General features: G+C 38.8%; 2 protein-coding genes across 5 annotated transcripts; both read right to left on the minus strand.

Annotated features, from left to right (window-relative positions):
* Positions 1–6,334, minus strand: LOC127650792 (CD59 glycoprotein-like). Of its 4 annotated transcripts, none has more exons than XM_052136462.1 (5): positions 5,990–6,334; positions 5,148–5,287; positions 1,014–1,077; positions 563–664; positions 4–438 (listed from the first exon to the last, which is right to left on the minus strand). In XM_052136462.1, the coding sequence occupies exons 3-5, from the start codon at positions 1,072–1,074 to the stop codon at positions 254–256; spliced, it is 348 nt and encodes a 115-aa protein (XP_051992422.1). In that variant the 5' UTR covers positions 1,075–1,077; positions 5,148–5,287; positions 5,990–6,334; the 3' UTR covers positions 4–253. The 4 variants fall into 4 exon arrangements, with proteins under 4 accessions (XP_051992635.1, XP_051992422.1, XP_051992557.1 ...); XM_052136597.1 differs by having other exon boundaries at positions 5,913–6,334; XM_052136521.1 differs by having other exon boundaries at positions 5,765–6,334.
* A 4,318-nt stretch (positions 6,335–10,652) lies between these two features.
* LOC127651043 (CD59 glycoprotein-like) lies at positions 10,653–13,691 on the minus strand. The gene is made up of 4 exons (XM_052136784.1): positions 13,648–13,691; positions 11,782–11,862; positions 11,557–11,658; positions 10,653–11,453 (listed from the first exon to the last, which is right to left on the minus strand). Exons 2-4 carry the CDS (start codon positions 11,834–11,836, stop codon positions 11,266–11,268), a joined length of 345 nt encoding a protein of 114 aa, XP_051992744.1. The 5' UTR covers positions 11,837–11,862; positions 13,648–13,691; the 3' UTR covers positions 10,653–11,265.
* Between the last annotated feature and the right edge of the window lie 338 nt (positions 13,692–14,029).

The raw sequence follows: 14,029 nt of genomic DNA on the forward strand, positions 1-14,029 counted from the left end.
AATCCATTAAACTCCATTTTGACAAATAATCATTACAAGAAAAAGGTTTGATCTCCTTCCTTTATTTTGCAGTACAATCTCTGAACGATCAGGTCAATTAAGTGAGAATAAATATAAAGCCACATGAATCAATAGGGAGTGTCTCCGTTTTACTAGGTGTAAATCATACACATCTTCCAAAATGAAAATAAATTAAATAATAAAGGAGATGTCTTTGTAATGAACAGTGCAATATATGGCGTGCTATTACACACTACCAGAAGAGTGCTAGTGAGAGCAGAATTCCCACCACAGAGTGACTAGCCACTGACACTGAGGCTGCATTACACAGGTCAGAGGTGCAGCAATTGAAAATGATATTGGAAATACCACGGAATTTTATGCCAATTTTCACAAGATCACAATCTGTGTACTTAATGCATTGCTTGCGTTTGACACCTGAAAGAGAAAAAGTTAATAGGAGTAAGTGAAAAGGTGTAATCTTGCAATTTTGTTAAATTCTTTTACAAAATACAGTTACAAAACAACATTTATGCTGTGTATGTAAGAAAGTTAAATTCACCTCCGGAGCCAGTGAGTGACAAGCAGGTATCTTCAGAGTCGCAAACCCTAGTTTTATCACAGGCTCCTGAGGCTTCACATGTGTAACACTGAAGTGCAGCGCCTAGAGCGAAAAAGAGAGAGGAGGATGGATTCACATACAGAATTCAATAAATACAGTACATACATAGAAAACAGAAGATAAAATGTCTTACTCTGCCACTTAATTTTCCTGATTCACTTTCATACAATCACCAAGAAAGCCTAAACATTAATATTGCCACTCAAAATGTACATTAATAGACTCTGATATTAGTCAGAGAAAAGAGAATGCTGCATCTCCCACACATCACATACTGCATCAGCCCTGCTCAATGAGTAGAGTGCACTTAGGACAAAACATTACTAAAAATAAGAGTAAGACATGTAAGTTTAACAGTTATAATGTTATAAATATAACATTAAATACATACCAAGCCCCAGAAGAGCCAGACCAAACACCAACACAACAAAAGTTTTCATGATGTATTTCATTCACTGAGAGAGAGAGAGAGAGAGAGAGAGAGAGAGAGAGAGAGAGAGAGACAAAGAGATTCACTAATAATGTGCTTGAAAGCAGGTTCATTTATTTTTCACATGAAACTGGTGAGCTCCTGTGTAACACGTGTTCAGAATACTCCAAACCTCCCATGTTAGTTAGTTTTTATTTTTGCCCTTTTAGTTACACGCAGCATTTCTAGTCTCAAATTTTAGCTTCTTCAAGAGTCTTCTTTTCCATAACATTGCATCTGGTAATATAGAGTTAGTTAATGCTTTAAAATGTATCTGTACCTAATGTTCAACTTAATTTGTGCAATCTGGCAACCATGCATGCGAGTGTGCGCCCTCTCTCCTTGAAAAAAAATGTCTACGGTTACACACGTAACCTCGGCTCCCTGACATGAGGGAATGAGACATTGCGGTGAAACGCTTTGGGGAATTCCTTCTCTGACAACCTAGTTGAAGCCCTTGTATCATAACGGCAATCTTATGACTGGCAATGGTGTTTGAGCCCCACACCTTTAGGCTTGCATTTGCCCTATATAAGCAGGCCCTCAATCACCATTTCTTCAGAATTTTCTGATTGAAGGACAACCTAACCCAAGGACCCGAGACCTGACCCGGGTTCAGATCCATGTTTTATACAGTCAGCCAGGTCCGGGTTGGGTCCCATTCTATTGCTGCGGGTCCCGGGTCTGTTTAATACCAGAGTCGATCCAAGAATTTCTGGCCGTGATCAGACAGTGCTGATGATGATGGCATTTCTCGGTTCTGCATGGGTACAGGTCCAAGCTTTCAAATAACAAATGGTCCGATCGGGTAGAACATTTCCGGGTCTCTTCTCGAAAATCTTTTGACTCATGCAGACCTCTTCTTTGAAGTAGAAGTGCGGCCAAGTTTTACAATGTCTCATTCTCTCCATTTTAGGGAACCGAGGTTACATGCGTAACCAGAGACGTTCCATATCGATTCAGTTCACTCAACATCGAGGTAAAACGCTTTGTGGAACCATTACGCCATACTACAAGACACCAAACCCTGAGAGATACACCAGGGTATAAACACTTGTAAAATAATATTTATATGAGGTCAGGGGCCTGCCAGGCGGTGACTTATTACAGTCATATTTCAAGTGTATAGAATAATTAATAACCCCACATGGTGACAACCAGAAGAGAAGTTAATCTTATACTGGGGATATATATGCGTCATATAATACACACAGTATACATCGTATCAATTTATCATACCCCCTGAGGTATAAACACCAGAAAATAACAGGAAGTCACAGGCCTACAGGATAGTGACTTATTAAAGACATATCTTCAAATGTATGAATTCATGAATAACCCAAAATGGTGAAAACCAGATGGAAGTTATTCTCAGCCTGGGAATCTACACCAATCAGCCACAACATTAAAACCACCTGCCTAATATTGTGTAGGTTCCCCTCATGCAGCCAAAACAGCTCTGATCCATCGAGGCTGGACACCACAAGACCTCTGAAGGTGTCCTTTGTTATCTGTCACCAAGACATTAGCCAAGTCAACACCATGAACTCTTTGTTATGTTCCTTAAAACTTTCCTGAACAATTTTTGCAGTGCGGCAGGGCAAATTATCCTTCTGAAAAGGTAATACCGTTGCCATAAAGAAGTCCACATGGCCTACAACAATCTTTAGGTAGGTTTTCCCATAGTTCAGCCTGCTGCTATCTCTTCCCCAGGAAAACGACACACATGCACCCAGCCGTCCATATGATCTAAAAGAAAACATGATTCATCAGACCAGGCCACCTTCTTCCAATGCTCCATGGTCCAGTTCTGATGCTCTGATGCCCATTATAGGTGCTTTCAGCGGTGGACAGGGGTCAGCGGCAACGCAGCGCATAAGCAGCAAGCTGCGATGCACTATGATCTGACACCTTTCTATCATGGCCAGCATTAAGTTTTTCAGAAATTTATGCTACAGTAGCTCCTCTTGGGATCAGACCAGAAGGGCTCCCCACACGAATCAATGAGCCTCGGGCGCCCATGACCATCTCGCCAGTTCACTGGATTTCCTTCATTGGACTTGGGCCACTTCTGGTAGGTACTTACCACTGCATACTGGGAACACCCCACAAGACCTGCCGTTTTGGAGATGCTCTGACCCAGTTGTCTAGCCATCACTATTAAGCCCTTGTCAAAGTCACTCAGATCCTTACGCTTTCATATACAGCAACATTCTGTGTAATGTCACAGTCCCAAAAAACTCCAGCAGGGAAAGGGAGAGAAATTAGAATGTTTCTGTATTTCATGAAGGCATCATGAACACTTCTCTCTTTTTTGAAAGAATCTTTGTGTATCATCCCGGCAAACTCTGGAGGGGAATGAGAAGCGTGTGAATGTGTGTTCTATTTTTTCATTTATGAACACAACACACAGAAACACATTTGTGTATCATCCCAGCAACATACGGTGGGGAATGAGCAGTTTATGAATGTGTGTGTGTCTCAATATTTGCGACTAGCTAATTTCTGATTTTTATAAAACACAGTTCATGTGAACACACACAGAAACAGCCTGCATAAAGCCTCCTGGCGAACACCAGCGGGGAGAGGAAGTGACCAGCGTGTAAATGCAACAAGCACTTTCTCTATTGTTTGAGAAGATTGTTTATTTGAAAATCACCACACAGAAACAACACACATGTAATCTCCCTGTGAACTCCGGCGAGGACGGGAAGTGCATGTAAATGCGTGCTTGTTGAGAATGTGCAGTGCCAGCCAGGGGTGGAGCTGGGAGTTTTTCAAAGGGGTATCCAGGCAGGGGCAAGCGATCAGTCTGTGGTGGCACAGAAATGTTCGAGCAGCATTTTTATATTGTCGGACTCTGGGTGGGGGGGGGGGTTGAGTGGAGGTGCAGCGACCTTGGTGTGCGCACATGTTAAGTTTGTACATTTGTACAGAGATGATTTCACCTCTAAAGAACTAAATTAAGCAAAAAAAAAAAATGACTAATTATGACTAACTTAATTACTAAACAGCAATTGCGAGTGGGGTTGCCAATGGGGTGGCCTGGGTCCATGGTGGCCAGCCACTGGTGCGAGCAGATACAACCACTGCTTTGTCTATTTTGTGAGAAAATCATCACACAGGAACAACACACATGCAATCTCCCAGCGAACTCTTGCGAGGAGGGGAAGTGAACAGCATGTAAACTCAACACAAAGGAACACACCTGTCTCCCATCCCGTCTTACCCGTCTCGACAGCGAGCGCATTTTTATTATAATTTTGTAAATTTTTTGTGTTAAAACCAAACACACAGAAACACATTTGTAGGCTATATCTTCCCGGCATACCTGGCGAGGATGAGCAGTATATGAATGTGGCATCTCGAAGCGAGCCCATTTATTTTTCTTGTGAGAAAAAAAATCTATATTTGACAGCACAGAAACTATTTGATGGCTCGGCTGTTTTTGGCGGAGCCGGAGAAGCGGGGCGGAGTTCTCCGCCAGGCACTGATCTGAAATAGAGCGATGAGTCAACAACATACTGAGTCACCGGTGACATTTTGGGACCCGAAGAGCAATCTTGAGGCATCCACTAAATTCCATCCACTTGAGTCGATGGCTAGTTTTGAACAGCAGTCCTCTGACTCTAAGGCCAATAGGCTACTTAATGAGGCGACACACAAGCCGGATCTCCGGGAAGAATGGCGCTGCCCTTTGAGACGCAGTCTATTCACGGTATCCAGGAGAAATATTTCCGGCACGACTGGAGGGGATCACTGTAAATTGAGCTCCTCAACCACCAGCGAGGGGACTCGAATCAGTTGTGATGGGTCGTTCGCGAACGTATCGGCTCTAAGACACGGCTCTTGTAGGTGAACGTTGGGAGCCGGCTCGCAAGAGCCGAATCTATTTATACAAATATTTTTGTTAAAATTAAGATATGAACAATCAAAAGATATAAATGAATAAAATGTACTTATGCAAAGAATCAAAGAAAAAAAATATAATATAGGCCTAAACGCTCAAGCGCACACACATTCGTTCTTACTGTCTGCTCAGACTAACAGCCTCACCTGTTGTTCCTGTCAATCAGACACGCAGTGTCAACCAATGAACCGAAGATGCGCGAGGGAGGGCGGAGCCAACTCACTCACAGACACAGACACAGTCACACAGCAGCCGGTGAGAGGAAGGTCAGCTATGAAAAGAACACCTGGAAAATGGAAAATGAGTCAGAAGCCGTGCACAGTAGCATTTGGATGCATTTTAATAATGTAGACGATGTTAGAACACAGCGTAGAATTTGCCAAAACAAAATCTAATAAAAAGATGGTTCTACGCACAACCTACACTGGCATATGCGAACTGTGCACCCTAATACTTTAATTAGAAGTGTTTTAACACGAAACATAGTCAAACTATCGCAAACTGGTTGACTTGAAAAAAAAAAAAAATACAAAACATATTTTTTTAAAGAGCCGTTTGGGAGCCAAAAGAGCTGGCTCTTTTTGGTGAGCTGAGCCGAAAATGCTCATCACTGAATAAGCTCTTATCTGTGGCATGCGCACGCTCCCCACCCTCACTGGGGGAGGGAGTGCGACATGGACCATTCTCATTATCAACATCAGACCCGCCGAATTCGACAACATCATGCTCATTCATAGAGGGCCGGAGGTCGTCACGTGCGTACTGCTAAGATGCTGCGGGGAAGATTGAGGGGCTTGCGCCTGCGCGAGATCCTCCTTGGGTTCTTCCATCTCTACCACCGTGCTTCCTCGTGTGGTCCCTATATATAGGGGAATTATATATAGCCTATATATAGCCTATAAACGCGATACCAGCGACAAGCCGGAGAAACTCTTTGCAGGAACACTAGAGGGGTCGGGTGAATCTTTCGCTGCAGGCGCTAAGAGACCTGATACATCTGCAGGGAATCCCGTCTGCTTGAATTTGTCCGTCGATGGCAAAGAGAGGGCTGTTCAGAAGAGATGATTGTCGTAGACGAGACGATGTCGGTCTTGATGGTAGAAAATTCTGAAGAAATTGTGATTGAGCGCCCGCTTATATAGGGCAAATGTGCGCATAAAGGGGCAGGGCTCAAACACCATTGCCAATCATAAGATTATACAAAGGCTTCAAGGTTGTGGGATAAGGAATACCTCGACGCGTTTCACCGCGATATTCTGCTCAACAAAATGTGTGAGCCCTTTATACACTGTATACACAAATTGTGCGTCATGCATTAGAATGAGTGCACTATCGTCTATCTTCAATGTTCTTGCATCTTTTAAGCCCAGAAATGTGATTTTGCAAATCAGTAGGCTATGTACTAATTTGAATGCTGTAATTTTCAGCGACACTAAGCAATAAACGATTGTACATTAAAAATATTTTCTTTACTTGATTTAGTATTTTAACATTCCACCTTTAAAAAAATATGTGTAGGCCTAATATGCTACGTCTCCACTTTATACAGAGCACCCCACTATTTTCAGAACAGCATCCTTTTGATCTGGAACGTGCCTGCGACCAGCGCAGCTCCCTAGAAAACACAGCAACATTAATAGTGGGAGATCATATGTGGGTCATTCCTATCATTCTGTGCCATTTGAGTACAAATGACATAATGTGGTATATTTTGTGTAAAAATTTACAAATGCTTGTTTCAAAATGCTCGTTTTACATAGTGAATCCCCCTCTATCATAGAACACAATAATATGTACCCAGGATTAATTAATAAAAAATAATTACTCTGATTTTAGTGCACTTAAGCTAAACTGCCATGTCCCCAAGTAAGCTTGCATAACTTCAGACACAAATATAAGTAATAAAAATCAAACAAATTCCAAATTTTTACAATATTGTTGTATATTTTACAACAAAAAAATGACTCTCAGGAAGTAGAATACTTTTTGGCGGTAAACTATCTACAAGAAGTAGTTGCTGGACACGCCCATATCCGGTCGCCAACGGTCGTTTATTGGCATGATTGTGGCATGATATTACTTTATTGGCATGATTGTGGCATGATATTACTTTATTGGCATGATTGTGTTTACATACAATATTGCCAAAGCATTAATACACAAAACAGATAATGACAAGACAAATAATAATAAAAATATTGTAACAAATAACAATAAAAACTATAATAACATTATACACTATACAATATAAAATAAAATAAGCATTTAACACAACATTATGAACATAAGAGAATAAGAGTACTGTGAATGAAGTACATTAAGGCAGTAATTGGTTTCGGAGGGTGTGCAGCTCAAAAATGAATTTAGCTGCAACTGATGCATGATTGTACTCCACCAGTAACACCAGCATCTGATCGGTTTCTGCTGAAAGTGTCTCTGTCTTGACCTCACCAGTGTCACAGTGAGCACAGACTCGTTCATGTTTGTCTGTGTCTCTGTTTTTCTATGGCCAGACTGTGATCACTGAGCCTGTATGTGGTGAGGATCCGTCTCTCACATACAGCCCCCCAATGGGGGCCCAGTTTGGAAAATGTTGTCCCCTATCCATAAATCCTGATGGCGGCCCTGGGTCCAGGTTTGCTGTAGTCCTTGTGCAGTAGCTGACAGCAACACCAGATCATCTGCATTGAGAAGAAATTTAACTTCAGAATGATTTAGAGTCAGACCGGGTGTTGCAGATTGTTCCAGTAGCACTGCTAACCCATTAATGTAAATGTTGAACAGAGTTGGACTCAAACTGCAGCCCTGTCTTACTCCTCGCCCTTGAGTGAAGTATTCTGTTCTTTTATTGCCAATTTTAACTGCGCACCTGTTGTCACAATACATAGATTTGATAATTACCCCCAATGCCGGATTGTAGAATTTTATAATATAGACCATCATGCCAAATAGAATCGAATGTTTTTTTTAAATCAACAAAGCATGCATAAATTTTGCCTTTGCTTTTTTGATGAACGTGCTGGTTGACTATCGTGTGTAGTGTGTGAATGTGGTGCGATGGTTTGGTAGGAATCCAATCTAACTCTTACTCAAGACATTGTGCTTTGTAAGGAAGGCCTGTATCCAGGCGTTCAGGATACAGCAGAAAGTCTTCCCTATAGATTGCTGCTCACACAAATGCCTCGGTAGTTATTGGGGCCAAATTGGTCTCCACTGTTATATAATGGGTGTATTAAACCCATAATCCAGGTGTCCAGTTTGCAGAACCAGATTGAAGAGTTTTAACAAGGCCTCCTGCATTACTGCAGGGCTGTGCTTCAGCATTTCTGTTCTAATGTTGTCTAAACCACATCCGTCCTGCAGTGACAGAAAAACGGAGGAAAGGCCTAACCGCCAGCCATTGGCGACATGCAGCGACAAAGTAGCTGGCAGTGTGAACGCTTTTTCACTTACATCATTTGTTAACGTTCCTGTGTCTCAGTGCATGCACGCGCAATCTGCAGCTCGCAACAGTTATGTCACATGATCTGAGCTAGAAGGTAACTGCCCGGTTACATAACATTTCGTAAGAGCCACATTAAACGTTTACAAACTGTTTACTGTGTTTATTTGGAGTCCCACAGAAACCATATAGGCCTGCTATACATACCACTAACCTAACCTTACACCTAATATAAACCTAAACCAAATTTATTAGCAGTGAATGAGATTCTCGCGTGACTACTGTTGACGGACGGTTACCTTAGGCTTGTTCGAGATGCCAAACGCCTCGCCTAGAAAGTAGACGAGAGTAGACGATTGCAGTCAGGGGAAGGAGTGAAATAAGTGCTGTCAAGTAGGACAGTTCTCACTTCTCATACTGGATGAGACACAAGATCACAAATATATATCCCGAGATTCACGTTTCATGCGCTGTTGCTGATAAAGTGGATATAATTTAATTTAGTTAAATTTTTAGTTTAATAAAGAGTTATTTTATATAGTTCAGAAATATTATAAATATCACACATCCCATTCCTAGATCGCATTGTCAGAGTGTTGGGAATATTCAAATATAATTTATACACATAAAACATGATATTAGAGATAAAATAAATAAATAAAAATCATACATTTTAGAAGAAAAAGAAACATCACGGTTGTTTAAGCCAATGATCATTAAGCTGTGTGTCAGCAAATAATTTCCCATCGTGCACAGCTCGGGAAAAAAACTGCGGCCGACTCGCTCTCAAACGGGAGTATTTTTGAAACTGAATTGAAACTAGTAATTGTGTATTTTGTGATGAGATTGAAACTACTGATCATTTATTTTTTCCATTGTGCGTGTAGAGTGGCTTTGCAAAGGTTTCTCTTCTTGAAGTCTTCTCACATAAGGACTTTGTCTTTGGACTTGTTATGAACAGCAACACAGACGATTTTCTGGTTAATAACATCCTTATTTTTGGGAAATTTTATGTACACAAATCTAAATATTTGAAGGTGAAACCCAGGTTTTCTGTAATTCACAATGCGTTTCTTTGTTATAAAGGCCCTTAAAATGATGAAAAGAAAAAATGCACAACAACTATTTGAATTAATAGAAGAATATGATTTAAAAAACAAACCCAGCTTTTTGGTTGTATTTTATTTATTTATTTTAGTTGATCTTTTCATGCAATGTTTTTTGCACCTGATTTCGTTGTTATATTGCAATGCTATACGATTGTTGCCATGCTGTTCATGATATTGTTCAATAAAAATAAAATAAAAAAAGATTTTCTCATACATTGCTGTCTCGTTTGGAAGGATGCATCCTCCAGAGGTCGCGTTTGTCTCTTTTTTTTTTTTTTTTTTTTTATGTATAAAAGGTTAACACTTGTATAAATGCAAGTGCATATACATAAAATGCATTGACAAAAGATGCAAAATAAGAAAAAGAAAGACAACAAAAAAAAAAAAAAAACGCGACAGCCTCGATGACGTGCGGCCGACAAATGTAACCTCCGGAGGATGCATCCTTCCAAACGAGACACAGCCCATGACATCACAGCAAGTCGGACAGATTTCTAACCGGCATGCACCTGTCGGTGATCTGTTCTGCGCAGAATTTGCTCGTCTCGAACGAGCATCTTGTCGAATGGTTTCAACTATTTAAATGGGGAACACCTTTACTAATATGCCAGAAAATAACAATGGCCTGCAAAAAATAATAAAGAATTATAACTGGAAATTACCACTGCTTGGGTTCAGATGGTGTCAGCTTTTAAAGAATGAAAGCACAACTTCCTTCTTGTTATAAACTGTCTTTTGTTTTTTGTTTTGTACAGGAAAAATATAGCTTCTGGGACTGGGATTATTATTTTTTTTATTTTCTTTTTGTGGTTTTAAATGACGTTGTGTGATATATTACAAGGCACATCCATGAGTTTATTGATAATTTACTCAGCTGACTATTCAGATTTTAAGTAGTAATAATTCCAGACATAGGCTGCTGTGGCATTTGTAACAATTGATTTTTTGCACTTTCCATGCAATACTACATATTTAGGATTGGGGGTAATAAAGGCCTTTGAAAACCTCATGTCTGTTAACAGCTAATCTTCAATAACTCATAATCCTTAAAACAAAATCATAATCAAAATCAACAACAGGAATAATAATCATTGAAATAACAGAATTCTCAAAATAAATGAGCATGAAACAGCACATTCCTTTTATTGATCACAATGGTTCAGTAACTTTTGCTGGTTATAGTGGTAACAAGAAGCTGATCAGTACACTGGAAAGACTGCCGTGTCTACATACTGCATTGCACGCAATGTTGTTTGCGATATTTACGTTTTAAAAAAGACAATCATAAACATGGCAGAGGAATAGCAGGTATAAAGGTCATTTTGAAATGTTCAGTGGTATGACACATCAACCCTTTAAACAACTAAACTCCAGAATTCTCAAAACCAAAATGAGCCCATGCAGTTTTTCCAATGTTCTGTGTAACACCAAGGATTAGCCTTGGGGAAAAAAATCAATATACATATTGAAAGCATTATTGTAACACAATTACAATCAGACAGTTTCCCCTTCCAGTGTTGTGCAAAAAATAATACAAATGTTTATAAGCCTTTTTAAGATTTTACATGTCAGTTGAGATTTAAGCTCTGAATGCTTCTTTGACCATTTACTCAAGTGAGAGAATATCTGCATTCTCAATAAATCACACCAGCATTATAAGGAACAAAGTAGAAGCACTTTGTTTGTGAGCTTTTAGAGAAATTAGAGCACACACTACCAGAAGAGTGCTAGTGAGAGCAGTATTCCCATCACAGAGTGACTGGCCACTGACACGGAGGCTGCATTACACAGGTCAGAGGTGCAGCAGGTGAACTTGAACTTGGAAAGTTTGGGAAATTTCTGGCTGACTGTGTTGAAATCACAATCTGAGTATTTTATACACTGCCTGTATGTGTTCCCACCTAAAAGAGAAGGTTGGAAGAGAGACTTGTTTGGGATGGGTCAATTAAACAATTTTTCATATAACAGAAAGCCACTTTTTTAAGTGTGAGTGAGCTGGGGCACCTCTCTCATAGACTGACACGCAGGCATCATCATAGTAGCAGTCTCGAATTTTAGAGCATGTGGCCGTGTAGTCATTACAACTGTAACATTTAATGGCAGAGCCTAGAGAGAGACAGAGACACAGAAAGAGAAATGTTCACCAGAACAATAATGCAAAGAGGGTCAAAAACAAAACTCCCGCACACAAAAAAGGGTCAGCGGCAATTAATAGAAATGAATACATACCAAGCCTCAGCAGAGCCAGACCAAACACCACACACACTCCAACAGAAGCTTTCATAATGACCTTAGTTTACCAGTCTAATCCTGACCAAGAGAGAGAGGAAACTTAGAGAGAGTACAACTGGTATTTGTCTGAAAATCACTGCCATGGTTCATCCAGAAAATGTCACGAGATGAACTTGGTCACAAACCCTCAAATTCAGAATGCATTAGATCATATGGAAGGCTATTGCCCCGACGTGATGCAGATTTATGGAGTTGGTGTCTCAGCCTCTTTATTTTAGGAAACTGCACAATTTTTATCACATTGCCATATATTGAAACAGATAATATGCAGCTGTTTATGATTAAGTGCTGATTGACAAATGTTTTTTTTTTTTCAAAGTAAATTTTTTACATGGAAGGTAAAAGGGGTTTAATGTTAAAGCCAATTTTTTACAGGTCTACATGTATTATATTACATTATGTTACATTTTTATATTATTAATTTAAATAATTTTCCTAAAATGTCAGCTGTGGGGTAAAGTGTGCCAGTTGCTCAGTTAATAGTGATAATAAGTTGTGCATCCAAAGGCAGAAAATAGTTGGTTGGTCTCATTGAAAAACAAATTTCTTCGAAGGTTCTAAGAGATCACTGGCAAAAAGAGGGAAGCAGCAACAGAACTATGTATTAAATAAGCCTCACCCTCCACACCCTCAAAATGTCTGGGCAACTGCTAGGGAGCAACATTTTATATTTCCCTCCATTGATGGTTTGAGTGTGAAATAATCTTTGTTCAGTCCAATAAAGGATTTTATTACTTCTAAAAAATAAAAAATACAAATAAATAATAATCTAATAATAATATTTGTATTATTATTATTATTATTATTATTATTAATAATAATAATATAATTATTAATTTCAGAAATTACGTCACAGCACATCTTGAAGCAACTTTGTAGCTTGGCCCAAAATCTGTAATTGCTGAAGTAAAACAATATAAGGAAAACTAACATACAGCAATCCCATATATATATATATATATATATATATATATATATATATATATATATATATATATATATATATATATATATATATATAAAGACATGTTTGCTGTTATTGAAATAAAATTATGGTATGAAAAGGAAATGTTTTCAGTTTATGTAAGAAACATTTTTATATATGAACAAAAGCACTTTTGTCTCTGCTTTGAATACGGATTTATTCCATACAACTTTGCTTGGTGCCATCACCACCCTCTCCAACAAAGAGTAACACAGCAAAGTTGATGGTGATTTTAAATGAGCTGCTCAACTGACACACACAAGTCTTGGGCAGTGATCATTTTAAAAAGCTAACAATCAATTCCACTGTTATTGACCCGAAAAAAAGAGTTTTGGCACACTGTATGGGGCAAGTTGTCAATACTGAACATGGTGATTACTATTAAATTTAACAAGCTCTTAACAAATCTGTATTTATGTATAATATTTTTAGTGAAATTATAAGAGTAAATACCAACACAACACAAAACTATTCAGGAATTAACATACAATATATATAGATATATAAATTAATATTAAAAAATAATTTGGATAAAATTCACTAAACAATTCCTTATTTCGGTTCAGCTTTCTAGGTTCAGTCTAAGTTTTGAGTAGGAGTTTGAGAAGATAAACTGCTGCTAAAGAAAACAAACATTCATGCAATTGGTCTTTTGACTCACTTGCTCCTGTTACAACTTGCCCCAATTTCCCCTTTATTAAACTATCAATTTAAATTAATTGTCCTTTTAGTGTTACATGTTTTTTTCATGTATTAATAAATATTTTCTGTAATAATTTGTATGGCATTATTTTCCTGTTATTCTTCTGTAGTCTTACCCTGATGTGAAGAAGGAAACCAACCGCATGGGCATCCACACCAGTCTGATAAACTGAAGAGCTCATTCAGGCCTCTCGCTCTCTCCTAAACACGCCCCCAATTCTCTTCAATAAATCTTTTGTGACCCTTTGATTGTGTTTCAAATAATTCAACAAAACGAAAATCCTATTTTTGTATTATTTCGTATGTGTTAATCTTATTATATGAAACTGAATAGAATCTCTTTCCCAATGTTTTTGCTTTGAGGATTCATACAAATGTGATTAATAATACATATCCCGATCACTGTGCCTACATGACTTTATGAGATTTAATGATTGATGGAAGTGAACTACTTAGATATCAGCAGACACTTTTCATTTACAGTAATTCACTGTAAAA

The sequence above is a fragment of the Xyrauchen texanus genome, chromosome 1 (genome assembly GCF_025860055.1).
Source record: "Xyrauchen texanus isolate HMW12.3.18 chromosome 1, RBS_HiC_50CHRs, whole genome shotgun sequence".
NCBI lineage: Eukaryota > Metazoa > Chordata > Actinopteri > Cypriniformes > Catostomidae > Xyrauchen > Xyrauchen texanus.